This window comes from Liolophura sinensis, chromosome 6 (assembly GCF_032854445.1).
Source record: "Liolophura sinensis isolate JHLJ2023 chromosome 6, CUHK_Ljap_v2, whole genome shotgun sequence".
NCBI classification, from domain to species: Eukaryota; Metazoa; Mollusca; class Polyplacophora; order Chitonida; family Chitonidae; genus Liolophura; species Liolophura sinensis.
Genome location: NC_088300.1, coordinates 30829524 through 30857489, shown reverse-complemented (window position 1 = coordinate 30857489; position 27966 = coordinate 30829524). Strand labels below are relative to the sequence as shown.

At 37.4% G+C, this 27966-nt stretch overlaps 1 protein-coding gene across 2 annotated transcripts; it reads right to left on the bottom strand.

Moving 5' to 3' along the window:
• Nucleotides 1–6: 6 nt before the first annotated feature.
• LOC135469340 (serine/threonine-protein kinase PAK 5-like) lies at nt 7–27534 on the bottom strand. Of its 2 annotated transcripts, XM_064747965.1 has the most exons (10): nt 27466–27534; nt 13179–13416; nt 12231–12845; nt 10746–10910; nt 9709–9897; nt 8432–8565; nt 7780–7906; nt 7103–7228; nt 6677–6811; nt 7–5977 (listed from the first exon to the last, which is right to left on the bottom strand). In XM_064747965.1, exons 2-10 carry the CDS (start codon nt 13380–13382, stop codon nt 5816–5818), a joined length of 1857 nt encoding a protein of 618 aa, XP_064604035.1. In that variant the 5' UTR covers nt 13383–13416; nt 27466–27534; the 3' UTR covers nt 7–5815. The 2 variants fall into 2 exon arrangements, with proteins under 2 accessions (XP_064604035.1, XP_064604036.1); XM_064747966.1 differs by lacking the exon at nt 10746–10910.
• Between the last annotated feature and the right edge of the window lie 432 nt (nt 27535–27966).

Genomic DNA, 27966 nt, shown 5'->3' with positions numbered 1-27966 from the left:
GTTTAGCTAAATACATTTTATTATTTCCATAACCACTGGGTCGCTGTACACAAGATGGAGTTTATAAGCTGTGCATGTGTTATTATTATTATACTGCTACCACTGACAACTGTATCAAATATCTGGAGAGCATCTTATTTCACAAAATTCAGATTGGCTTACATGAAGAAACTGGGATGTAAATACATCAATGGTAGTTTCAAAGTAATACATGTTAAATCTTATGCTGATACCAGTGTTGTTCAAGTGTTGATATGACAAAAAAAAAAAAGATGTCTTTGTAGATTTATACATTTAGCTGAATGCGACAAAGACAATAACAGCCTTTTGGAAAACCATTTGATAAGGAAATTAGGTGACATACAGGCTGTCAATGGAATGATTCTGTCAAAATTTCACACTTTTCATATAAAACAAAATATCAAAGAAAACAGATTAATACTTTCACTAAGATTACACTTAACTAATGTTTTTTCCCTTATAAACCCCTGTCAAGGAGGCACACTTTATTAAACTATAGTCCACACAGACAACAACCAATAACAAAATATCTGGGCGGATTCTACTGTTTAACGTTGCATAGTGCCTTCACTTAAAAAATGAAAATGAAAACCACGGCAAAATGGAATCTGGTGACTTTGAGACTGACATGTTGAGCTTCAGGTTTTTACACCTTAAGTGTGCAAATGTATTTTGTAGCATAGTAAGAAGTTGTCACGAGTTTAAATCCATCATGGAACCTTACAATCCATGCATTGTTTCTCACATAGGCTGTTTCTTTAAAAAATATATCTCAAAAAAAAATATCTCATCCAAAAAAGTCAAAGGTAAATTTTTTCAACCTACACTGAGTTGCTGACGAATCTTCACTTCCAAAAAAAATGCTTGTCGTCATTACACAAGATGTCAACTTTGTTAGTCTATTTCAGGGCTACTAGTGATTTCACTGTGCAAGTAAATCATCTAAGGTTTCCTGTTCATGAAACTACATGTGAATGGGCTCCCCTCACTCAGATGATGATCCCAAGAATTGCCATCACCACTCGTATTTTCTTCTAAATACCTGGACAATGCTAGGCCGAATTCAGTTACAATATAACCTTATCTAACAGTTTTAAGTACTTACTGTTGAATGATAAGTAAGTAAATGTCGGCGCATAAATTACAAATTCATACTGAAGAAGAAGAAAAAAAGAAAAAACAATTACTAACATGAAAATAAATCCTCTGAGCACAGGCTATTTCCTCTATCACAATTCCGGTTAACACGGCTGGAAACTGATACCATACCAAAAAACAATGTCTAGAAGCGAATAACTGTTCCCCTGCTTTCAGGGGATATGAAGTAACATGCTTATACTCACATAATTATAATTGATACGGACATGCTTAAGCTACGATAATATTGTGCACAGAGTGGAACATAAGCCTATTCATACACAGATGTACATGGTTAAAACAACAGAACTAAACCATTGGCTGGTTATCACATGGTCATTAAAAAATGTAGGACGAAACTAGATATTACCTGTACTAACACAGACCTAATTGCTTGAAATTTCCCTGTCATCATCTCCAACACTGAACGTCACAATATTACAATCATCCTATTACCACAAGATTAACTTCACTATCACATGCTTCACATCAAATTCTAACCTCTCTATGTATTTAATAAATCAACTGGGGGATATGTACAAGAATAAACCATCATTTTAACATCTCATGGGAGACGAGGGGGGTACTTGCAACATTTAGAAAACAACCTTTATAACACAAAGCTGTTTTATTTTATCAACACTGAACCACTTAGGAATGCTTGTTGTTTTTATCTGAACTGATCCACTTGGGTTGTTTGTTGTACTGATCCAAGCTGAGCCATTCACAATGCTTGTTTTATCCAAGCAGAGCCATTCAGAATGCTTGTTGTTTGATCCAAGCAGAGCCATTCAGAATGCTTGTCATTTCAGAATGCTTGTCGTTTGATCCAAGCAGAGCCATTCAGAATGCTTGTCTTTTGATTCAAGCAGAGCCATTCAGAATGCTTGTCGTTTGATCCAAGCAGAGCCATTCAGAATGCTTGTCGTTTGATCCAAGCCAAGCCACTGAGGGTATTTGCTGTTTTTATCTAGGTTGATATATCATTCATGACGTTATTCCTGCAAATGTTATCTGAGGAGTATTTGAGGAGTATACTGAAAATTAGATACTATGGTTCTGGTTGAGGAGTATTAATGTCGCCATTTAAGGCTTAGAGCCAAAAGTACTGAAGACAAGCCATGATTAAACTTTAATATCCTGTCAGAGAGGCATTGGTAATATTGCATACAAGAAAAGCACAAAAACTGACATCAGTACCACAAAGTTCCAAAAACACTCGCTAAAAAAAAAAATAGCAATGGAAAAAATATAATTCCTCTGATTGAATACTTTTGGTTCGTTTTCATTAAAGTCCATTATTTTGATTTAAGGTCTTCATTAGTGACAGCTTATAGCATGAAGGCAATGTTGGCAGTTGGCTTGTTATGCAAGAGGTGATGAGAACCAAATCGCCATAAAAGGCACTTTTTATGATCTGTCAACCGATGAATATTGTCTAAATATTGAATTTCGTTGGTAACAGTCGCAAAATATTGAGATGACAAAGTTAGTTGGATTCCTCAGGTATTATTTGTAAACAGTCGAAAAAAAATCTGTGATGAATTTAGTGACAACTCCTCCTCCCTTATAAAGGCAAAAAATGAGAATGGTAATGGCAAACTCGAAGAAAAAAAAATACAGGTATGAGCAAAGATGCACAAAATGAGTATGGGATGGGGGGTTGTATATTTACCGAGGGAGAGGGCATGGATACAAAAACACATGGAAAATGGATAAATGCGTAGCAAAAGTTTGTAGAAAATAACAAGTGGAATATATCAAGGCATTTTCCTTCACTTCATACTTTTACAAAATATTAGAGCAAAGCTCTCCATTACTTTATTATCTGTAGCAATGCAGACAGACACGTAGCTGCATAAAACAAATTGCAATTTGATGGGAAACATTACATACTTTTCAAGCTTTTTTGTCTCCCAATGCATCTCCTCTACAACTTGCTTAAAATAGTCAAAAAATGCAGGTTCCCCTAAATGTCATTCAAAATCATAACACTTTCATTGGATTAATGTATATAATATCAAAAGGTATAACAAAGACAATAGGTTTCCAAGCTAAACACCACCTACATATAAACAGCATCATTATTGTTATACTGCAAAATGTTGCCAAAATATGACATCAATGTTGGCATATTACTTATATACATGTACATTACTGCTGATGACTAAGACACAGCTAGTACATCATATTCACCAGACAGCTCCATGGTTACCATGCAGCTCCATGGCTACCACAGCTCCATGGTTACCAAACAACTCAACAGTTACCAGGTAGCTAAATGGTTACCTAACAGCTAAATGGTTACCTTACAGCTAAATGGTTACCTAACAGCTAAATGGTTACCCAACAGTTACAGGACTACCTCACAGCTCCATGGTTACCAGACAGGTTCATCATTATCAGACGGCTCCATTGGTTAACAGGCTTGTCAAAAGCTAACCAGCTTTCGCTGTTGTAATAGACACATAAAGACTGTGAGTCATATGATTTTCGTTCTCTACCATTTTCAAATTCTGAAATCTTGTCATAATCTGTCAGTTCTTACTATCATATTTATTACAAGTTCTCATTTTGCGAACTAGTTTGGCATGGAACGATGTTAATAACTTTCTTATTTTCAGCCCATTCGAGTCTCATCTGCACCAGAACAAAACCTTGTTTATTTCAAGAACAAGAGCTGAATCCACATAAAAGAATAACAAAATATTTTTCAGCGTGATCTGGTGGAATGTTTGGCAAACCAATACTGGATTTACCACTTTATGCCTTTCAAAAGGTTTCTCAAGCTGTCATTTAGAAACTGAATTATTCTGTTAAGTGCAATAAACTAAATTACCTAATGGTATGTATGTATGGAACATAGAAAATGCGTACCACTGTTTCTTATTCACTCTTAGTTACGGTACATGACCAACCATTTTGCCCCACAAAAATGCAATTTTAGACGGAATTAAATGTCCTGAAATAATGCTTACATTTTTAAAAACACCTTTCTAAGAACTCTCTGAATGAGGCAAAATGTAGAACTTAGTAAGTGGAAGTTTCTACTTTCTAACTAGTTAATCATATTAGCAGACTGTTTAGTCTGGCGCAATGACAAGAATATACTACTGCACACTGGGTTTAAGAGAGAAAAAGATAAATACAAATTTTGGCCATAATTTTTACTTTGTATACCTACATACAAGCTTTGAAAAAAAATCAAATGACAAATGTAAGAAGTTGCTTGAAGCACTTAATGAATCATGGAAAATCTGACTTTGAGGAAAAGCATGAAATTTGTCCTAACACCTGACAATGATCACTACCAGAATAATGTATACAAATATGAAGAATATGACATGTAAACTTTCACCCATCACTTGTGCAAACGGATACAAACATTCATAAGGGAGGTAACTCCTTCACACACCAGCTCATGACTTTCAGTAAGCAACTGATTACTTCCCATGGCAAAGTCTCTATTACCGTTTACTGAATGGGTGATTCAGAGTGAGCACTGCCAATGCCTCAGCTTCAAAACTGAATATTTGACATCATGAATGTGACGCTTTGAGGCTTCTCTGAATGCAATTATTGCTGGCCTATCTCTGATAGTCAATAGCAGAGACTTAGGTGTGCAAACCATCCACAACATCACACATGCTGGCTTTATCGTAACAATACTAAGTGTACATGTATTATACACACACAGACCAGATTATACACAGGAAGGCTCAACATTATGCTAACCTCTGGACTGTTCTACAGCAATGCATGATTCCACATGTCTCCACTCTCAGATAATGACACAGTGGCATGTGTGTTTCACTTCTAGTATGGGCCTGTGAACACCAGTAAAACATACACATAAGGAAAACAATGCTGACCGTGCTCCACAGATTTTTGCAAACACCCATAGCAAGAACTTCCATGCTCTAGTGCTGTTTAACAGGGAATGCATGTTTATCTCTTCTATACAGGCCACATACATACATGCCCAGTAATAACTAAAACAGTTCATTGTGCTGAAAACCAGATACTGTAAGCACCCAGTAGGCATTTCATAGACGTCAGATGCACAGATTGTCATAAAATCCCACAACAAAACAAACATAAAGCAAAATAGTTTATATAATAACCATAATAATAATAATAATGAGGTGATTCAGTAACTGATCCAAAAATAGCATGCAGTTTATTTACATACAGAACTCAAAACAGATCTCTGCTAAAATGAGGATAACATAAGACTTTTGTTCTACATACATGGATTTTAAAACAGGGCACAAGTTTCCATATGCTGGACACAGCTAGATACATCATGATGACCAACAAGATGCCCATGGCCTGTATTGGACACAAAGTCCACTGCTCAGTCTTGTGTGTGCTATTTATGCTATACTGTATATTCATGATACCAATTTAGCATCCTTAAGAGCTAACTTGTAAGTAAGTCCCACAATGTCAAATATCCCAACATGTTCCACATTCTTCCAACAGTTTTCAGGAAAGGAACATGCACTCTTAAGGCTGTTATCTGGCACATGAGGAAGTACATTAGTAATGAATACGAGTGAGTGCTTTAGCACATGTAGGTTTAAGTCTTTGACTGAGACCTGGATCCCGCTGACCGCTGGTCAGTGGCCTGAGAAAGAGAGAGGAAAGGAAGGGGTCAACATGGGCTGTGTCTGAAGCTTCTCATCAATGGGGTTAGACAACCTGGCTGACCAGCCTGATGTAGGAACGGATGTTGTAGTAAGTCAAAGGCTGTGGACCGTTGGGATGGGTCACGGATTAACATCTTCTCTATAAAACCCTGGAGTCGAGGTGACACCTACATGAACAGACAAGTAAAGAGAAAAGGTGTCATAATACTCCTACATATGGGTTGGTTTGTTCATTTGACTGGTTTATTTGACTGTGGACAGCTTTGTATTATACCATACTTAAATGACAGAGATCAGGTTTATGGGTGGAGGAAACTGGATTGGAGAAACTACCACACCGAATCAGATACAAATCTTGTGACAAATCAGTCAGAAATGGGTTCTGAGCCAAGGCGACTTCTGGCAGACACCGCTGTTCATTCAACTGTTGCCACCATACTTGTATTTAAGAATTTTTCAACAATACATTTTCCAGTTTTGTGGTCAGACAAAACCAGAAGACAGCAGAAAAAATCTAACAATCCTCTCAGATTGCAGGTTTATGTTTTGTGTTTCATGAGAAACTGATTATTCACTTAACACATCAGTACATAACATCAACTTCAACTTCCTCTCATGAAAACACATGAATAATATGTTTTTAATTAACCAATTTCCACCATTAGTTCAAATCAGAAAATAATGAAAATCCAGATACATGAAGGGTAATTCCCCATAAAAGCCAGCATCTACACTGCACACGATACCACAGGACCACAACATATAAAATAACCTTAAAATCTGTACCTCACCCAGTGTGTCTTGTTCACCTTCCATCATTCACATCAAGTAATAATCTTTAGTGAAGTTTAATAGGAGTTACCTACCCTGTGAGTATTCTTCAGTTTTGGAGGTGGCATGTCTCGTATCCTTCTCATGGCTTGTAATGGGGGCTCATTGAAGAATGGTGGTTCTCCATCAATCATTTCCATCACCATTATTCCCAATGACCAGATGTCCACCTGACAATCCAGACAACCACTTAATCAGACTAAATCCTATGACAAAGGTGCCTTACAGACAATAACAGTGTTTTTGATATAATATACTTGCTTCTTGGAATGTAATAAATCAATTGTTATACTGGTAAAATGATACCAATTAACACAGAATGTAAATCCATTATATCACACATTCATGTTAAATTGTCACACTATCCCTCATCTTGTGTCTCATTTACTGTTCTAAACACGTAATTTGCTATCACTGTGAAGGTCTTAGACTACACATGAATAATTTGTGGTTTCTCTTACCTCTGGCCCATAGGGTAGTCGAGAAATAACCTCTGGTGCCATCCAGTAAGGAGTTCCGACTAAGGATTTACGTTTTGGCAGTTCTGGATTAACCTGAGCACAGAATCCAAAATCGGACAGCTTAACCTGGTCAAACAAAGAACACCATAATGTTAGTGGGGTTTGTTCAAACAACTAGGTATCACTGGACACAACTAACAATGTGACAGTTTTTAAAACAGCAAATTGGCCCTAATCAGCCATCTCTGTTTATAAGTATGTTAGTTACTAGAAATAACCTAAAAGAGCTCTTCAACTGGCTGAAAGAATGCAGCTTCCGGGACCTGGGCAGCCCCTTGAAAGTCTGATCGCATCGCATAACACTGTTTCATTCCACCCACTTTTTATGATGTTCCAGTGCCTATGTAGTTGTAATCACTTATATTTTTTAATAAAGCGTATTACCATAATCAAGAATGTTTCACATCTATGATAGTGGTCAGCTTGAAAACTGAATGAAACTTGGCCCGCACCAAACCACTGCCCTTGACAAACCTCCTGAGGCAGCCAAGAATATGGGAGCTTGATTTGAGCACATGATTCATCGACCAATGGCCTTTGGTTGCAGCCAGAGAGGGCCAGCAAGAGCCCTCTGTATAATATGAAGTCACAATTGGTGATAAGCCCCAAAATCTCACCTTTCCATCATGTGACAGTAATATAGAGTCTGACTTGATGTCCCGATGAATGACTCCATGAGTGTGTAAAAAGGCCAGAGCTTTCAAACAAGCTTTACAAACTGTTGCAATTTGTTCTTCATTCATTCTGTGAAGGAAAACCAGAAAACATCAAGTTGACAAAGTCATTAGACTACAAGTTTACAACAAGCAGTACATGCTTCAATGTAAAAGGACCCGAGTATCTTCACGACATCGTTTTACTTTTTTTATAAAAACAGTACAATTTATATAACATGCAGATTGATTTTCACATGATATCTTACGAGTGTAACCCAAAGGACTGTGTAAGTGTTTATCAACTTTTGAACACAGTTTGTGACTAAATTCATCAATAAAACAAGTAAATGTTATCAACTGACTTACCACTCTAATTCCTCAACCTTTTTGCATATGAAAGAGCTACTTTCAGTGTAATTAATGCATATTTTCAATTTAATTTTGAAGAGAAAAATACATTGGTTGGACTGGCCAGTTTCAGGGCTTTACAAATAGTACAATTTTATGTCAACACAGGATAATGCTTTCAGAACATGCTTGAATAAACACCTTGCCAACACACGAGAAGGTTGAAGAATTACAGTGCCTTTATATACATGTACATGCAACTGACCTGGAGTGGGTGACTATATCAGTGAGAGCACCTCCCTCCAGGAATTCCATCACCACCCACAGCTCATCTCCCACCAGGAAGCTGTCGTACATGTCCACCACATTGGGGTGATGGTAGTCCCGCATGATGACAACCTGACCAAACATAACACGGCACTCATGTATGTACACCACATATCTCAAGCCACAAAACATTTTGTACGCATCATGCACTACGTTTTTTAACTTACAGGATGACAGAAGTAATATATGTGAAGAAAATCCGAGCACCCAGGGAAAACAGATCCCTTTCAAGTCACTGACAATGGTTGAACAACGTGATGTTCAACAAACAGCAAAACTGGGCAACACTTCCACAACTTCAAGCATGGCCACCTTCTTATTGTTGCCAAGGCCACACAGATAATGAGATTTGCTTGAATGAAAAGGAAGTATTCGTCCTACCTGTATCTCCTATATCTATGTACATACGTATTTATTTATTTATGTGATTGGTGTTTTACGCCGTACACAAGAATATTTCACTTATACGACAGCGGCCAGCATTATGGTGAATGGAAACCAGGCAGCGCCCGGGGGAAACCCACGAACATCAGCAGGTTGCTGGCGGCCCAACCCATGTACGGCCGGAGAGGAAGCCAGCATGAGCTGGACTTGAACTAACAGCGACGGCATTGGTGATGTACATATGTATGCTAGGGGTCTTATGTTGTACTTAACAATGTTTCATTCATGTGACAAGAAGGAGTGATTAGGTGTGTGCACATACTGGCTATGGCCAACCAGTCCTGTTTCCTTAGAGAAACCTGTTAGAGATGTGTGCCAAGTGAGGCAGCAACAAGTACCATTTTTGGGGTTTTATCCTAGGTCGCCCAACTTCAAGGCAGATGTTCTAACCATTAGGCCATCCAAGCAGTCACTTATATCTTCTAGGCACTATGTGACACATGCATGTTTCAAAAAAAATTGTTTAGGACAACTTAATATGAAAATTGCCTGCCTAACAAAAGTCAGTCCAAGAGATGTACTCTTTTGTCCTTTTCTGTAATTCTGTAATTGTTGTGGTCATGGCACAAAATGGTAGTTCAGGAGTACTGCTCCATACAAAGAGTAGAGGATGGTGTGGTTTTACATCACTAGTGGCAAATCAACTGGCGTAGGCAGGAAATGCTTAGGCACCACACTCATTTAGACCTCATTAAATTTCAGGCTAAAAATGTCTGAGCTTAAAGAACAATCTTTCTGTTAACATAATGACAGCTGACGTTTCAAACACACCTCATTAAATAGAAGTTCCCGTCTCTGTTGTTTCCTCAAGTCCATCTTCTTGACGGCCACCTGCCGGCCACTGTTGCGCTCTGTAGCGATACAGACAATACCTGTGGATCCCTCACCGATCTTGATGAAGTTATCCAGGTTTCCACGAGGATCACCTGGACTGACCACCATCTGTAAAGCTGCACGGAACTAAAAACAAACACAGCATTTACATTACAACAGTCGTCATGACTACAGAATTAAACATGTTGAAGGCTACCAATAAAAAGCTGATTTACAGAATATCTCATTAACAGTCAACTGCCAGGAACTTATGTAAGAAACTGACATGAATCTTCGTTAAGAAAACAGCACACAATCTGAGTGTACAAATACACCACACTTGCACTTACATATACCTGTAAATCAAGGTGACAATCTTGATAAATGCAAGGAAGTTAAATGAAATGAAAAAAAAAAAAAATCGTGCAAAATAAAAAGAGGGCCTCAAAAAAAAGTAAATATCATGCAATCAAGATGCAGTTTAAGAATCCATGTGCTTGAAACTAAAGTGTTAAAAAAAAATCAATGCTTTGTCAGTCCATACTATAGATGAAAGAAATACAAATCTTGCTTTAATAAAACTTGATAATTCTGATCTCATAAAGGCCAATTTTAGCAGAGTTGTCTTTTATGTCTACAACCTTTTCTGTCATACATTTAAAATTATGAACTATATTTAACCAAAATCAAGCTTCATTATGTTTGGCTTTGTTCATGAAGTTTTACAGCCTGTAAATCATTTGAGCCAGGAATTCTAAAGTCACATTAAAATATCTATGTGTATTATTCGTGTACTTATGCCGATATACAAACAGACTCCATCTTACAAATGTCTGGTACTGGTACAAGTGTACTACATGTAGTGCTGGGAACAGCATTCAGCTGTATTTGACGGAAACATCAACACTCTCCTGAAGGCAAGGTATTGAGTGCTGTTACCGCTGACATATTGCAAGTATTGCCTGTAGCAGCACAGTTTCAACCTTAATGTTTACCTCTTTGTGCGAAAGCCGCTGCTGTTCTGGACTTGGGCCTGGTGATTTAGGGGGTGATTTACTGGGGGAATTAGCCTGTTGTCGTGGGGAGGCTGGGGCGTGGTGTGGGGGCTGGGGTGGCCCCTGGTGAGGGGAATTCTGAGTTCCCGGAGACAAGCCATGGACCTTCACAATGGAACAACACAGTCATGTGACAAATCATAAAGGAGAAAACATGCAACAAAAAAACAAGAACAGCATGTAGAACCTGACAGAGGAGGTCTATAATATACAGATGTAGTAGACCTTGAAATCTACAGGAAGTTGTCCTTAAGCATGGACGTCTGCCGTTAAATTTCAAGTTCTGTACCGACACAAAATAAAAAAAAATAAAAATAAAATAAAACGGAAGATCTACCAATGTCTGGTAATTATTTAGAGTCAGATTACACATGGGTCATGCATTCAGAATGGCTGAGTTTTTGGTGTGCCTTTATATTCACTAATGACTTAGAATCTCTTATTTTGAGCCCGTAAAATTAACAATAAATTATCAAGAGCAGCAAATTCAAAATCAGTTGTCTTCATCTTTTAATCATGTTGCACGCGAGTTGAGAATTATCCATTAAAAACAAAATGACAACCATGCAAACAGAAATTTCAAGTTCAGCAAAGAAAAGAAAAATGAAGCATTACACAAGCAGCCATAACAAATAAAATTAGATGTAGATAAGATCAAAAGAAAAGAAGTGTGAATGCAAATTCTATTTTGGAGTTAATCTTCAGGAGATAATCCTTCGAAGGCAGCATTTCTTTATGTTACTTTCACACATTATTTACATCAGATGTGTACAAACACTAACCAACTTTATTTGACTGGTGTTTTAGGTCCTACTAAAGAATATGGCAGCCAGCATTATGGTGAGAGGAAACCGGGCCAAGCTGAGAAGAAACCCACGACCACCTGCAGGTTGCTGCCACTGATAAATATGGATGTAATGTTTATGGGCACAGTGAAATAAACCCCTAAACCCTCCCCACAATGTGTTAGATTTCATAAAATAAGCTTGAATTATGTATCATCTTGGTTTTTCAGAATTTACCACCCAGTTTAAACCTTAACCCACCACTGTTTATTTGAAACATAATAACATTAAATCTGGTTTTGTGATAGTTGCAGGCCAACAATGAAAAGATACATATACACCGTCCTTGGAGTAGCTGGTAATCAGAACTGAACTCATAGATCCTTACCCACATGTTTGCACATGTACACTGTGCATAACAAAATCACCGAGCAAAATGCAAAGAAACTGAAAACAATGCAAGAAGAAAAATAGCCAATGCACATGGATCACACACATCAATTTATCCTTGATCAAAAGCACAGACTTTTCTTATGCCACTCATATATACATGTAATAATTTTTTTCTTGAAAGGACCTGGAAGAGAAACTCGGTTTTATTGCACAAAAACTCAGAAATGACAAAGAGGAGAATACTCACTGTCCTGTATTGCTCAGCTGGAGAACTTGGGTGACCATGGTAGCCTCCCCCTTGGTGTGCAGGTGGAGATCCCGGGCCTGGTATTAGTTGGCGACGTGCGCCTTGATTATTACCATGGTTATTAATTTGTCCATTTGCCATTTTTCTTTGGTTGCCATAGTGGTTGTCTTCTACCCGATGTGGACTATTCACCTGATTATTAACAGCTGGCGATGAGCGTGATGGATGCCTGTACATATCTTGGCCAGGGTGACCATATTTGTGGGGTGAATTTGGATGATCGTTGGCAGGGCGCTCCAAGCTGTTGTAATTATGTCGAGGTCCATCGTAGTAATCCCGCCCATCACTGCGGGGGTCATGGTTGTAGCCATCGTACCCTTCGCTGCGCCGGGCTTTGCGAGGGTCGTGTGGGTGATGTGGGGAGTGGCCCTGGTAGTACTGGGGAGGGCCATGATGTGACACAGGTCGTCCAGGGGATGGGTAGTCCTCCTCTATCAGGGGTGGGGCATTGTGGTTAGGTAAATACTGAAGGCGCCTGTACGGTGGAGGGCTGGCCTCACGCAGAGAATTTGACCTGGCCACGTTAAAACCACCTTGTGAACCACGTACGATCGTCTGTAAAGAAAATACATGAAAAATACATACCATAAAATGTATATTTGACTAGATCTGCCAAAGAAGTTGTTTCCTTTGTAAACTTTCTTACAAACTTTGTCCTTGGAACGAAAGGACAAGTGTACTAGTAGGTTTAGGAAGGGAATTAATGAAACCTAATCATGAAACATCTGGTCTTCTTTTCTTAATACAGGGTATAGGAAATTTGTTTTGGTATACCTTTCATTACTTTCCTTAAAACCAATCTTCTTTTTATAGCACCATTTCATGATACTATAAATCCGACTGTCAAGACAACTTAGCCCCATAAGCTACTTGTAGATCACATCTTACCTTTAATGGAGTAATGTCCACCTGTGTGATGTAAGAGGGATCTATGATTGGCCGGGGCCGATCCGACTCCTCCCCTATAATACTGGCCCATTGTTTAGGAAGACCCACATAGCGCTGCTCTTTCTTGTCAAACCCAGCATGTACACGATGCTCAAAGTTTATTGGATCGGAAATCATAGGCTTCGACTTTTTCTTTTTGAACATCTTGGCTCCTAGGATGTCAAACTGATCTGTACATCTGAAAAACAGAACAAAGCCCTGGTATTAAATTAACACTGGAGAGGAAGCCGGAATGAGCTGGACTTGAACTCACAGCAACCGCATTGGTGAGAAGCTCCTAGGTCAATACGCTGCACTAGTGCGCTAACAAATTAAGACCATGGAGGCCCCTCAGTACATCTCAAATCTGGTGTATAATGCTGTACTTGAGAATGTTACACAGGGAAATGGTCAGGGGTGTGGGTGCAGGAAACTCAAGCGTCTGAGTAAACCACTACAATTTGCCAGGTAAATGTACGTGCACATGACAAAACTGACCACACATTCTATAGCATGTACATGGAAATGTACGAGTCAAAAGTGAACCTACATAGGCACGTGCACTTAGACCATCACTATAAAATCATATGTTAGGGGTAATCTGACTGACCCTCCAAGGCCCCTACTTTGAAATTTGTTTTCGGATTTTGGTGTAATTCCTTTATCTTACTTTACTCTCAGTGATACTTTCGTTAAAATCCTGATTTCTTTCCTTAACCAAAATAAAAATACCTACCCTTATACTTTTTTTATTGCCACAAGGCCATGTTCCCTTGGAGGCAACGGGCACGTTTTTCAAGCATGGCCTTACTGGATGTCACTACGACCTGCTACTTTTCCATGCATCAGTATCCCAACAATATCAGGCAGCAATCTTTTAGACATGTAGAAATTTGGTTTAAGAAGACTGCTAGCAATGACATTATTCAGCATATCCATCTCTAATCATTAATTTTTTGTAAATACATGTACATCTAACACGTAACATTACCCAAAGTGTTTCCTTGTACACTATACATGTATGCATATGATTTAAAAGTACACATGTATGTACTAGTACTATAACCTAGTAACATGCTAGAACATGTAAATACCTCTGTCATACTACAATACAACAAAATTACATGTATATCTTCATAAATATATGATACTAATTTCAGCCAGGCAAAAATCCTAGGCTACATGCAGTTCAACTCCCATTAAAAATTTAAACTAGCTCATTTCAGATGGGTTTCATTTGTGCTGTACAAGAGCATGACTTATTTCCCCAGGACTGTAACAGTCAGAGCAGAATGGGTTTATCTGACAGCACATCCTACATTCCTGTGTATTCCCCACAAAAAAATATCTTCTATTCTTCTCCTGTCAAGCTAATGTTTACAAGGTGAGCTTCAGATTTGGTAACCTCATCGACCAATAGAACAGACCCACCATTTAAAAGCTCGATGTATTCGGTCATGGCTGAGTGAACACTTGACAGCCACATAACCGTAAGTTTTCTAAAATTTTGTTCACATTTCGGTTCACAAATGATGTCACAACATGAGCATTAAAGTAAAAGAAAGCAATATATCAAATAAGGTTCAACTGAAAACTATGCATAAAAATACTTTCATTTATTTTATTAAATTTTTTAAGAGTGTTGAATAGCATTCAAATATCTGATTACTATGGTAGGCATTATAGGCCATACTGACGGTAGCTAGCAGCTGTGACGTCACATCACATTTTTTTCCTAATGACAGATGTACACCAGAAGGAAGGAATTTTTGGGAACATTGTTTCAGTAATCTTTTACTCACAGGTTAAAAAGAGTTATTCCAACATTCAGTGTCGTGATTAGAGTGGGATAAACTTCCTATGACTTTAGAGTTTCTAACTTCTGATAGTATGGTTCACAAAGCCCACCTTAGAAATCATGTTTGAGCACCTTTAATTCTTGTCGCAAAAATCTTAAAAAATAAATCAAAGTATGTTTGTGCATAGTTTTAAGTGGTCTATTTAGTGATGCCTACTTCCATTTTTAGAGGTCTTTTCCTTTAAAGTCAACTAATTGCACAAATCAGGTGATAAATCTAATGGCAAATCACGCAAATTACAGAATTTATAAGCTCCAGCAGATACGTAATGCACAGGTATGCATGACTAAATGCTTCCTCAACTAGCTTTGCAATGTACCACAATCGTCCGCTTACACAGCACACGGTCTATACAGCCACACGTGTTGAATTCCACTGAAACTGTTCAATAAAAATACCACAGGTACTGAATTTTACATGCATGTATTCAACATACCTGTTACAGTTATTCAGTAAAAGTGTAAATTCATATCTAGCCTTAAAATTGTTTTGCCTTCAAAAAAAAATTGTTATTGATTTCACTTCTATATGAACTCAGGATTTTTTTTTTGCATTTTTTGCACCTTGAGTTTGTAATATATTCAGAGATATTTTGCCCTTCGGTCTTGCATGCGCAGTGCATGTCCCCTTGGCATGAAAACCATAATGAGAGTTCTAACACAGGTAGCCCAACCATGTCATTTTTAAATCAGGATTTCAATATGAGTATAAAAAAAAAATTAACAGAAGGTTGTTGAGTTGTTATGCACTATGAATGCACAAGTATTGAACAGCCAGCCACTCTAAGTCACACGTACAAGTACACCATGTATGTGTAACATGCCTGTAAACTGTTGTTGTACATACATTGTACATGTTTTAGTCCCAGGAACCTGTCAAGACATCTGTATATTTTTTTTGTTTTTTACTTTATGAGAGCATCAATGAAGTTACAAATTAACCTGCTTTAAGTCCATACTTTGTGTTAATGTGTTTTTATTTCCATAGAGTTGTAATTTTTACTTTTGGGCAGAACTGTGAGTGGTTTCAGTCTGTGAAGAGCAGGCTATACAAGATGAGGTACATATATTACGAAGTAAAGATTACAGAATGTAATTTCCAAAATGGTTACGAAGAAAAGTCCTTTTTGACAGGCAATATCCTCACTCAGTTTTGGGTTTGGCAAATCAAATTTTACTTTAACTTGTAGTTTTAGACAGGCACAGGAACAAATCTGAACAAATCATGAAGAACTGGTCAATCTGAACGGCATGTCTGGAGGATTTCAGGTCATGCCTGGTACCATATACATCATATACATCTGTGATACATATACACATATATACATCTTTGGGGTACGGTATATTTAAACAGCTTGATCCTTCAGAATAGTTTCACTGTTCAATCAGCTTTCTGATTAGAAAAGCCGTCAGTTTGACAATTTTTATGTGCATGAATGCAATAACACAAAAATATAAAAATCATCTGCTATCCCTAACTTCTCATCAAAAACGCTCTGTATAAGTCCCTGATCCAGTACAAAATGTGCCGAGAACTGAAGGGTAGACCGTATACACCACCTCCTGCACCTGACCCTGACCTCAGCGGCATACAATGGGCTGGCTCTCCTAGGTGCCAGACCACTCCCTAACACACTGCACACACGGCCTGATGTGGTACTCTGGGTTACTGGCCCACTTACTGTTTGTTGACAGTTATACATACATGGTCCCATAGTCCTGATCTGTAACATTACAGCCCTAGGATCATTTCTCCTCCAATTTACTAGGTTTACAGTCAGCTAAGATAAGAGGCTGCAATCTGACCCAGGGGCATGCAGTGCCTGGGAGGGTCAGCCTGTCCCATAAATCATAGTTCACAGGTTCCTCTGTTGTGTGTGTGAGTAGCATAATATACACGTGCAGGCACACCAGTTTGGCGCATGAATAAAGGTGTACTTTGGGTAACTGGTGTTTACAACTCAATCCCTGTCAATCCCATACAGAACAAATTCAACATGTATGTTTAATGGAGCCCACATTCTAAAAAAAATAAAATAAATCTCATAATCATGTATGCAGATAGAGGATAGTGAGAAAATACTCTCTAGTTGTGTTGTCATTTTAAATAATGTCCCATGCACAATGAGTGCAATGGAATTTAAAAATCCCGTGTGTAGTGTTCAACCCGGCATCTTGTGTCCAAACAGTTGGGAGACGCTACAATACTGCTATACCCCTGACATATTAACTTACATACCTGTACATGTAAAAGCAAGTAAGCAAAGTAACTATTCTATTTTTAGGGACACCTGGTCTGCTCTTTTTTGTCAATATACATGTACCTGCAATTGTAGCAGGAAAATGTAGTTTCTTTTTCTTCACGTGGTTTGCTTATCTAATAAACAACATATTCATATCTTTACTTTTCAAAAAAACTTCAAAAAAAAAAAAAAAATGTCATTCCTTGCTTTCATAAAAATGTCCTCAAAGTTAGAAGGATTAGGCAGTTCATGGGTGGCTTGTCATAACTGCAACATGAGTAAGTTGTGCTCTACCCAGAATGTTTAGTGGCAGAATTACTGGGACCAATTCTGTAAGCAGCCCAGTCAGCAAATCCTGACATGTTCCACACTAACATAAACAGCCTGTCATCAGCCAACCTGTGCCCTGTATGTTTACATGTTCAGTGCTAGCTGACACAAAGGATGACACATAATATTAATAAACAAATCCCTTTATCATAAATGGAATTCCCAAAGTTAAGGCTTATTTCCATTATAAATAATTATGCTTAGTAAATGTATTAAATCCCACATGTAATTTGTATATGAGCTACCGTATAGGGTATACCACATTGTACCTATTTGATACAGCCCACCTGTTCTTTTAACATGTGCCTAGCAAATTACAGGTGTTATTTGCTAACACTACTGAAATGATGAAATTTAAAATATTTTAATTGTGTCTATAGCTCTGTGGTGAGTTGTTAGATTTTGTTTAAATTAGTTGTTGGTGGCCAACTTTCTTTTCCTTCTCATGAGAGAAGCAGGGTGTCATCAGTCACACTTACAGGTACCATATCATGGGTATTAAATTCTTGCAACTTAGCACATCCGGCCCCAGGCATGCCAGGGTCACAAGCTGCCCTAGACTAGAGTCTAGCACAGTTGTAACCTGTTATATAACTCAAGCACTGATTTTCAAATTGTTATGAAAGTCTAATGACATCTAACGGGATTAAAATACAAAAATTCTGACTAGTCAGGTAAGCGATGATTTCAGAGCAGTAAATTATTTTGAAGCCAAGGCTACATGTACATGTTAGTCTGACTTAATTCTAAGACAGCTTTGAGATCCTGGGTCTAGAGGAACATCAGCTTATTAACCAGGTTGAATATGAGATATATATATATATAAAATATATATCTCATAATCAATATATATATATATATATATATATATATATATATATATATATATATATATATATATCTCTTAATCAACCTGGTTAATAAGCTGATGTTCCTCAGGCAGACAACTGTTTCCTTGAGCAGCTGAACCAAAACATGTCTTATGACATACACACATAGCTTTTGCTTCATGTTAAACTTTGATAGATTTGCATGTCAATAGTTTTCTTATGATACATGTTCCATAAACATGTATGTAAGTATAACTGCAGGTTTGAGCTTACCAGAGCCCGAGATTTTACAGGTGTTGCTTTCACACTTGAAACTTCCTGTTGTTGTAGATTAGGGGTTGTTTACCAGTAATACAGAAATCTTACGTGATTATAGATAAAAGCTAAGCAGACATATTATATACATTGTACATCCACATGTATATACATAAATGTATGGGTAAACCTAGCTTGCACTTTGCCAATCACACAATATGTGCATAAATGGAAGTCATTACAAAATAGCCTAAAGTTAAATTTGTCATTAATAATATAATAAAACATACATTTTTTGTCAGAGCAAAGTTATTTTGTGCACCTACATGCAGTTCAGTCACTTTAAATATAAGCCATGTGTTAAGGTTTGGCAACTAATTAATACGGACAGTAGATATAATATTTAATTCAACATTGCAGTAGTGTACATGTATTTGATTGCTGTACCTTCTGATTTACACCATGCTCAAGATTTTTACAACCATTTATCCATACATGAGGTAACAATTCAGTATTATAAATCAGGTTTACAGCTTCTTCATTTAGGCACATATATCAACATCTGCAAAAACTGAGATACGCTACGCATTAAAACATTATTAACATAGACAAAATATTACACTGAACTTTGTCACCAAATTTAATAAATCTGAAGTAAACAAATGTGTAATTGTGCCTTATTGACCTTTCCCTAGATTTGACCGTGTTCATGCACATGTACACTACCTATATTGCAAAAATAAAATAAAAAACCTGAATAAACAACTAAAAATACACATCAAGACAGTACACGAATGTCAGTCACCCACATGTATACAATTGTGTATTTATTTATTTATTTATTTGACTGGTGTCGTACGCCGTACTCAAGAATATTTCACTTATACGACTGCAGCCAGCATTATGGTGGGAGGAAACCAGCCAGAGCCTGGGGGAAACCCACAACCATCCGCAGGTTGCTGTCAGACCTCCCCACGTACGGCCGGAGAAGAAGCCAGCATGAGCTGTACAACTGTGTAAGCCAGACTTTCTTTACTACACAAACTGTTTATTGAGAACTTTCACCGATGTAATCAACTGCATTTCCACATATAATTTATACACGTATGATGACATTTAGACATGCCATTGATGAGTGCATCAAGGTCAAAATGTTTGCACTCTGCAAAGCAAATGATAAAGTCACCTGTTTAATTAGTGTTACAAACATAATTATCACCATCAGTTACGCCTTGCACACTGCATGTTGTATAACAGTTACATACACATTTGCATAGCTTATAATCCAACCTTAGGCCATCAGATCAGATGGACCTGTACTACAGATATTAAATCAGGTAACACTTATATCTCCCTAGTCTTCCCCCCTCCATGCTTTATTAGGTAATCTGTCTATGACCACATACCACTCCAGGCTGAGCTAGGACTGGAATGCAAATAAAAACAATACAAGTTTGGCCCACATGTGTGCCTGAGAGCACCAAATTTTGGGATTTTACTCCTGAGCACAGCCACAATCCTGCTGCAATCTAGGTCACCACATGGTTTCGTAGTACATGAACTGCAGCAGAGTCCCTAGCCTGCCAGTGGCTACATGTACATGCAGAATCCACTGACTGTGTTCATATAGAAGTCAGGGAATGTGAGGTGGCCTAAGGCTGAAAACTAATGACTATTACCCTGAAAACAGCACAGCCTCATCCTACACATGTATGCTATTACATGTGCATGACGTATTACATGTAATAAATGTCGTGAAGTATTCGCCCCAAAAGTATATTCTTGGAGGCTAATAAAAGCCATAAAATATTACTAATTAGGAATGTCATACTATGGCTCCTACATAGCCAATAAACATCAAAACCCTTAAGATAAACGAAACACTCAAAATCCAAGCAAAATGAAATTACAGATCAGCATATGACAGCATATATATATTGGACTAAAATGCTTACAGTGTTCAATATACATGCAACATCAAAATGATCACCTAATGCAAACACACTGCTTTGTGATATTTTAGCTACATCCCGATGAATATCCAACAGAAGTGAGAATGGTGCATTGCAAAGTTCAAAAGCTGAGTCTTTTAAAAAACAAAGCAGCAATTAGAATTGCAATAATATTGTATCAAGCTATATCACAATTGATCTGATGTACATGTACATGTCATTATCCTTTCACTATCTAGTGTTGACAGAGTTGATATAACCATGTACTTTATTAAAAGCAAGGCCTAACATATGACATGCAAACATACAAGTCATAACTTAGTGCTGCAGCAATAACCCACAAACCTTGCCCCCCCCCCCCCCCCCCCCCGAAGGAGAAACAAACAGAAACAAGCCAAAATATGCAATAACTGTGACATTTTGCCAAAAGTAAATGTCTGCACAATTAACAAGTGAATAGTCCCTGTTATAGTACTAATATCTTATCATTTATCAAAGGTAGTTCGGACAATTTACTATTGAACTGTTCTTCCCCAAGGGTTTCACAGAGAAAACAATACATAGGAAACATGTAGTTCTGAGTCCAATTAAAAAAAAACAACCAATACAATATATATATAAAACAAGATAAAGCATCCAGTAGTCTGAAATAAGGGAAACAGGGCAGTGGGAGACAGTTTGAAGACAAGTGGTCGCCAATTTGCCCGACCATCCAATCAGTCATAAACCAACTGACCTGCAGATACGCAGAGCAACTGAGCAGCCTATGCAGATGCTTGTTGCAGCTAAAAATTGCAATAATACAAAATTAAGCCACCTTCAACTTCAACACAGAGATCTCCCATATAGGTGTTGGCTAGACCCACAAGAAAATAGCCACAGTTTATCTCCCTGTGTACACTTGGAGAACAAGACAGACATACCTTGCAGGTGCATGTATATCATGCATGTGCAGGTATGTACTGTATAACCATGAAACCTAATGTTCACACAATATTCTGCAAGACTAAAAAATCTTTGGCGTACAAAAATAAATTCTTACAAGAATAACCTACATCCAGTGTACATGTACATGTATATCAAATAGACATTATAAACACAAAAACAAAGAACAAGAACTCACAGGGTTCATTTTCTGCAGCGCATGAGCTATCTTAAGTCAGTCTTCATGCAAAATCCATTAGCATAGGGCTACACTGGCAGAGCCACCTAAAAATAACACTAAGTGGGATTAACACACCACATGCCAATCAAAATAACACTTAGAAGCCATCTTCCTGAGCCATGGCAGTTTGTGGCTGGGTTATGAGGACCAAATGGGCCAGCAGATATACATCAGACACCTCAGTTTAAGGTTAACCTGTGCTCCATTCTAACAAATACACAGTGAAGGCATCTTGGCTCTAGCGTACCTTATCCTTGTCATAATTACAATTTTTTACAGTCATTTTGTGCTGGTGATACATCATCTCTACCAAACTGTTTTCTAGCCTTCACACATTCACAGCTCCAATGCTTCACTCTATACAGACACTATATATCGCACATTGTATGTATTAAGGTGGCTTCACATTTACAATCTTCAAGGATCTTATCTCAAAACAAAAACTAAATAAAAATGGATCATCCCTAATTCCCCAAACTTTTCGCATATTTCAACTTTCACTGCAATTTATACACATTTTTAAGTTGATTTTGGAGACAAAAATACATTGGTTAGATTGGCCCATTTTGGAGCTTTACCAAAGACGTTATCTTATCGGTCTAAACCAAATAATACCTTCGGAATGTGCCTGAGTGAACACCTTGTAAACATGCGAAAAGCTTGAAGAATTACGGTAATCAAGTTTTATCTAATCAAGTCCTAAATACAAGAGAAGTCTTGCACTGTAAACATTGCACTTAATCATACTCTAGTTTCAGATAAAGTTTCAAAAGTATATAAGCCAAATCAGTCTCGCCAATTTGAACATTGGATGTTATATATAATGTAGAAAACTAATGAAGCAGGGCTAAACTGATCTTCCTAATACTGGTATGTTCTTGAGTAGCTTTGGGTTCTCAATATTGCAAAATATTGCGCCTATGACAATCTAGTTTGATCTTAAAACTACTACTGCTATGTTAAAAGATACACATGTAAGCATGTAGCGCCGCCATGCCATCATATAGCAACAAAAAATTGTGCATTGGGACGTCACTCTGTGGATTGGAACAACATACACTACATATAACTCGAAAACTGTGTGTTTGAGGTGAGTCTGACCTAACCTTGTTGTAGCCATGCCTGTCATGTGGCTGTTTTAATGTTAACGTGGTTACCATGTGTTTGGAAATACTTCATGTTGATCAAATGTCGGTTGTACTTGGCCATAAGCATTAACTACCTCCATTCACATATCACAAGTTACATCAACAAACTACAAGCAAGGACTACATACACAGTGCCATACACAACACACACTGTGCAAAAATACATGTACTTTTCTGAGTGAAACTATTTGCAACACACACATACATGTATGCATGCTTGGACAGCAAATACATATTTCATGACTTCAACAATCTGGCATGTCAACTTGAGATACAAGTGGGTAATATCAATGTGATCTCTTTATATTATCCACCTCCTCACGATAATTCAGTCACATGGGCCTTCTACATTCCTCATATACCACAGCATTCCAAAGTTGTGAGCTTTAACCATCACATATTTTCTCTACTAGTACATGTACATACCGATAGGGGGCTTTCTTACAGTTGTCAGTACAGTCAGTACCTGAACTGCCCTAATTATTCTTTTAATGACAGGCTCAGTGTGCGAGAAAACAGACACATGACAAATTAGGTGGTCAAGCAAATTAAAAAAAGAATATGTTGCTTACAAAAACTGCAGGTCAATCACTTTCCCATAACCCTTTCCCATAAGGGGTCAGATTGTTCTATTTACTTGTATGTTATACAGCCATAACTGAAGTGCCAACATTCAGAAACATGTAACAGACCTGTGGGAACAATGGCTGCTAACTCTAATAAGTTAAATTACTACACTATTAAGTTACTACTATCACTAGAAGAAAAAAAAATTCAGATTTGTGCAAAAAATTCACATAGGCTTAGCTGTAACGCAAAATAGATCATTCAAATACAACACATACATTTTAATGCTGTACAATAATACAGGGCCCAGTTGTTCAAAAATGTATTAGCTGATACTGGTATAAAATCAAAATTTAGCCAAACTCAGCAGCCAATGCAGTTCTCCAAAGTCAAGGTATAACAGCGGAAATTTTACTTCATATTTAATAAACTGGTACATAATTTTTTTGAGGCTAAATACAAAATTGAAGACTTGTCTTAAAGTTAGATCAGGTATTAAGTCCTAAACCAGTTTTGAATAGCCAGGCTCTGATCTACAATTCACAAACAAAATTGCCAGGGACGGAGTTAACACATTAAAATCATAAATGAATGAATGACGCTGACTGTATAATGCCACCGCAACTTGACCAATATTGCAGCCATATCAAGGTATTTTCTCAACAATTCGTAAAAGTAAAAATGACCAATTACAAATGCATCTTCAGTTTGTGTGTAGCCTCTACTATTGTCCTCACTAATGCATAATCCATAATTCCTAATATTATTTCCTATAATTGCTGTACTATACAACATTTATATCTAGAACGTACACTGTATGTACAAAGGTCATTTGATCTCAAATACTAAACTTACAAGTAAATTTATGGATAATTATCATGTAAGAACAAGTTGGTTTTGCTTAAGCTGTTGCAAAGTTAGCAATGTGCTTTGAAGCATACATGTGCTAAAAAACATGTAAGATATAAAATACAATTTTGAAAGTCTATTCAGTAGCTCCCTTAATTATCCTTAATTATCACTGACTCACTAAGTCAGTGCACCTGATTTAGGGCTCCAAAAATACATGGATGTAATTTTATCAGTCTACACAAACACAGGATAATAACCTCACAATGTTACATTAATAACATATATAACATCATGTAAACATGTAATCAGGTTGAATTGTCTATGTACACTATTATACTCTGCCCTGGGTGGTATATGAGATATAGGTACGTATCTTCTGCATGAGGCTTTACTTATTATTTTGCATGTATTCACAACAAATCAGATTATCAAAAACAATGGTACAGTCCCTAAGAGTATTATCAAATGTTTACCTTTAGCACTGACTGGGTGCCACCTTGTTCTACAAACTGTAATCTTTTATGAATAATGGTAACTAACTAAGTGTCTTGTTATAAAAACTGTATGAAGGAAATGAAAAGTATTAACTGGACATCAATACAATTGATCACACATGTATCTTGTTCTGAAACTTCATCTTAATACTCATTGTGATTTTTTTTTTTTTTTTTTCTTTTGATTGGGGGAAACCCATGACCATCCGCAGGTTGCTGGCAGACCTTCCCACGTACGGCCGGAGAGGAAGGCTGCATGAGCTGGTCTTGAACTCACAGCGACCGCATTGGTGAGAGGCTTCTGGGTCAATACGCTGCGCTAGCGCGCTAACCGATTGAGCCACGGAGGCCCCCAATATTCATTGTGTATGTGAGCATTGTGCGATGATGATAGGCAGTTTCCAATCATTCATAACAAGAAAGTGAAGGACAGGCAAACAACATTTCTTCTATCCATCTATCTACCACATGCATACAAAAATGATGGAAACTAAAGCTATACTATGATCCTACACTAAACACATGTAAATTGCCTTTTAATTATTATGATAATTCTACTTTTGTGCCTAAAATATTTCCAGTTGTCCAACATCAGCAAAAGCATACATTTGGTTCTGTTCTACACAAAATAATTAACGATGAGTCAAAATATAAAGGATGACTTCTAGATTGCTCTGTTATATTTGGAAAACCTTTGTTTGGCCAAGGATAGTCTCAGAACGTCAAAATGTGTTCCATTTAAAAACCTAATGCAGTTGCCATAGTAGTTTGGGACAAAAATTACCTGTGAAATACTTCTCCACAACCTGAGGTTTGCAGTCACGCATGTCCCTTCAATATTTATCCGCTTTGAAGCACAACATCAATTAGCTATTTCAAGAAGTGCATCATCTGAATATTATTTGGTAAATGCTCAAAGCCAGCCACCCATTGTACTGCCAGCCTTGACATATTCAACAAGGATAGGTAACTTCATGAGGTTTTAAAAACGGAGTTATCTCTGATGTTGGTTTGGTTCCATCTTTGGCTGTAAATGACTTTGACAAACCTAACATCAGAGCAATCTAAGACTAGATGAAAGTATGTAATAAGTTGTGATAATAGTAAATTATTGCGGTTAGCGCATTACTAGCCACGAATATCCATGTGTACAAGTTTTGATAGGACATGAGGTTTAATAGCAGATACTGTTGAGACAACATTCAGACTTCAGTGTTTTTATATTTCATTTATTATATGGGACAAAAAGCCTACTTTATACACAAATTTTGAAATGGATATAAACAAGGATATCAAACAAATATCTGATATCCTTCTTTTAAGATGCAAAATTTCAAAAGTGAAAGTGTCCCACCTGTTACCACAAGTAAGAAACAGAGTATACCCAATGTTTAGACAGTAACAATGCATAAAGGTACCCATACCAGAAAAAAAAAAAAAAACACAAAAAGCAACAGCAGAGCAACAAGTTACAACAGGTTTCCTAAGTCATGATTTTCAAGCTATCATTTTAATAAAAGTATAACTGGCACATTTTCATACAGGGTATAGTGACTTAAGAGTGTCAATATGATCACTTCACTCTTCAGTGGCTGTCAACTTCCACTCAGTTTCCTGATATGTCATGTTGAGGTATTGGGTAGATTTGGGTATGTATGTATGTATGTATGTAACCTTCATAACCGAAAATTATTTCCTGACCTTTGAATGTAACCTATTCCACATTACCGCTACATTCATAGCATATGCAACATACATGCAATGTTTTTAAGAAATGCGAAATGGAAGTGAAGTCATACATTGATCTTGGTGCAACTGTAACATTTCTAAGACTACACTGTGGTGAACATGTGCCACTTGTGATTATTTTACAAGTACATCTAAACGTAGTAATAACCAGAATTAATGGTATTTAAGAAGTAATGAGCAAATCCTTCAGAGCACCAATTACATTAAATACAGCCATCAGTAATGTAACCCTTCAAATGACAAAGGTGTTGAATTGGCAGTTGCAAAGACGAGGTCGATTCTGTTCTTAGTCAATGATCCCCCCCCCCCTTCTCAGATGTTCATTGTCAAAAGCCAGTTATTCAATCATTTGATGTAACTCAACCACATGCCATCACCTTTAACTTTAAAATCCCCGTTTAACCTAATGTACAATCAACAGGTTTTAAATCCCAGCCAACAGAAGGTGACACATGCCTAGGTCACTTCTTACGCTTTGCATCTAGATTTCAGTTTGGTGTAGATAATACAAATTATGTAACCTTTCCAGGCACGATATTTGGAACATTATACTGTGACAGACGTGAGTCAGAAAACCTTTGTTTCCGTGGGCTTGACCACGCCTCCGCAAAGACCTATGTCCTTAAAGCTTGTCTTTGCCACCGGGTGGGACGGGCCGTCTCCGATTTCAACAACAACACATCAACCGAATACTCTACCATCAGAAAGATAAGTACCCCAATGATAAATTGTCTAACAAAGTAAGTAGCAGCTAGCAATTACATATAGTTCTTAACCCATGACTAACCGGAACCTTGGTACTCACCTAAAACTGTAATTCCGCGTAAAGTAGCAGTGACCTGCTTTCCATCAAACCTGTATCGACGCCATTTTGATAATACCTGTATACGGGCACTTTTCAAAAGTTTGCCGAAAGGGGGCGCTGCGATGTGTGACAAGTGCGTGAATGCCCCTCTTCATTTGACCTATAGGAATGTGGATCTCTGATTGGCCTTTTGTCATACAAATTTCACTGTGACGTTTGATATACTCAGATCTGAATTGGAAATTCGCTGACCTTTATATTACCTGCTCAGGTCAAAGGGGAAATAAATTGGACAAAATATTAATGGAATAAAACAGTTTTATACGTATTTTTATACCAGTACATGCTTTTTCTTTTCTTATTTTTTTCTGCCTGACACATAATGCAAAAATATTGGCCAACATGTACCGATATATACTATGAGCAAGGCACATATCTGAGACTGTCAAGCAGGACTCAGTAACATGCATGTGCCGGGCTACCGGGATTTTTTTTTTTTTG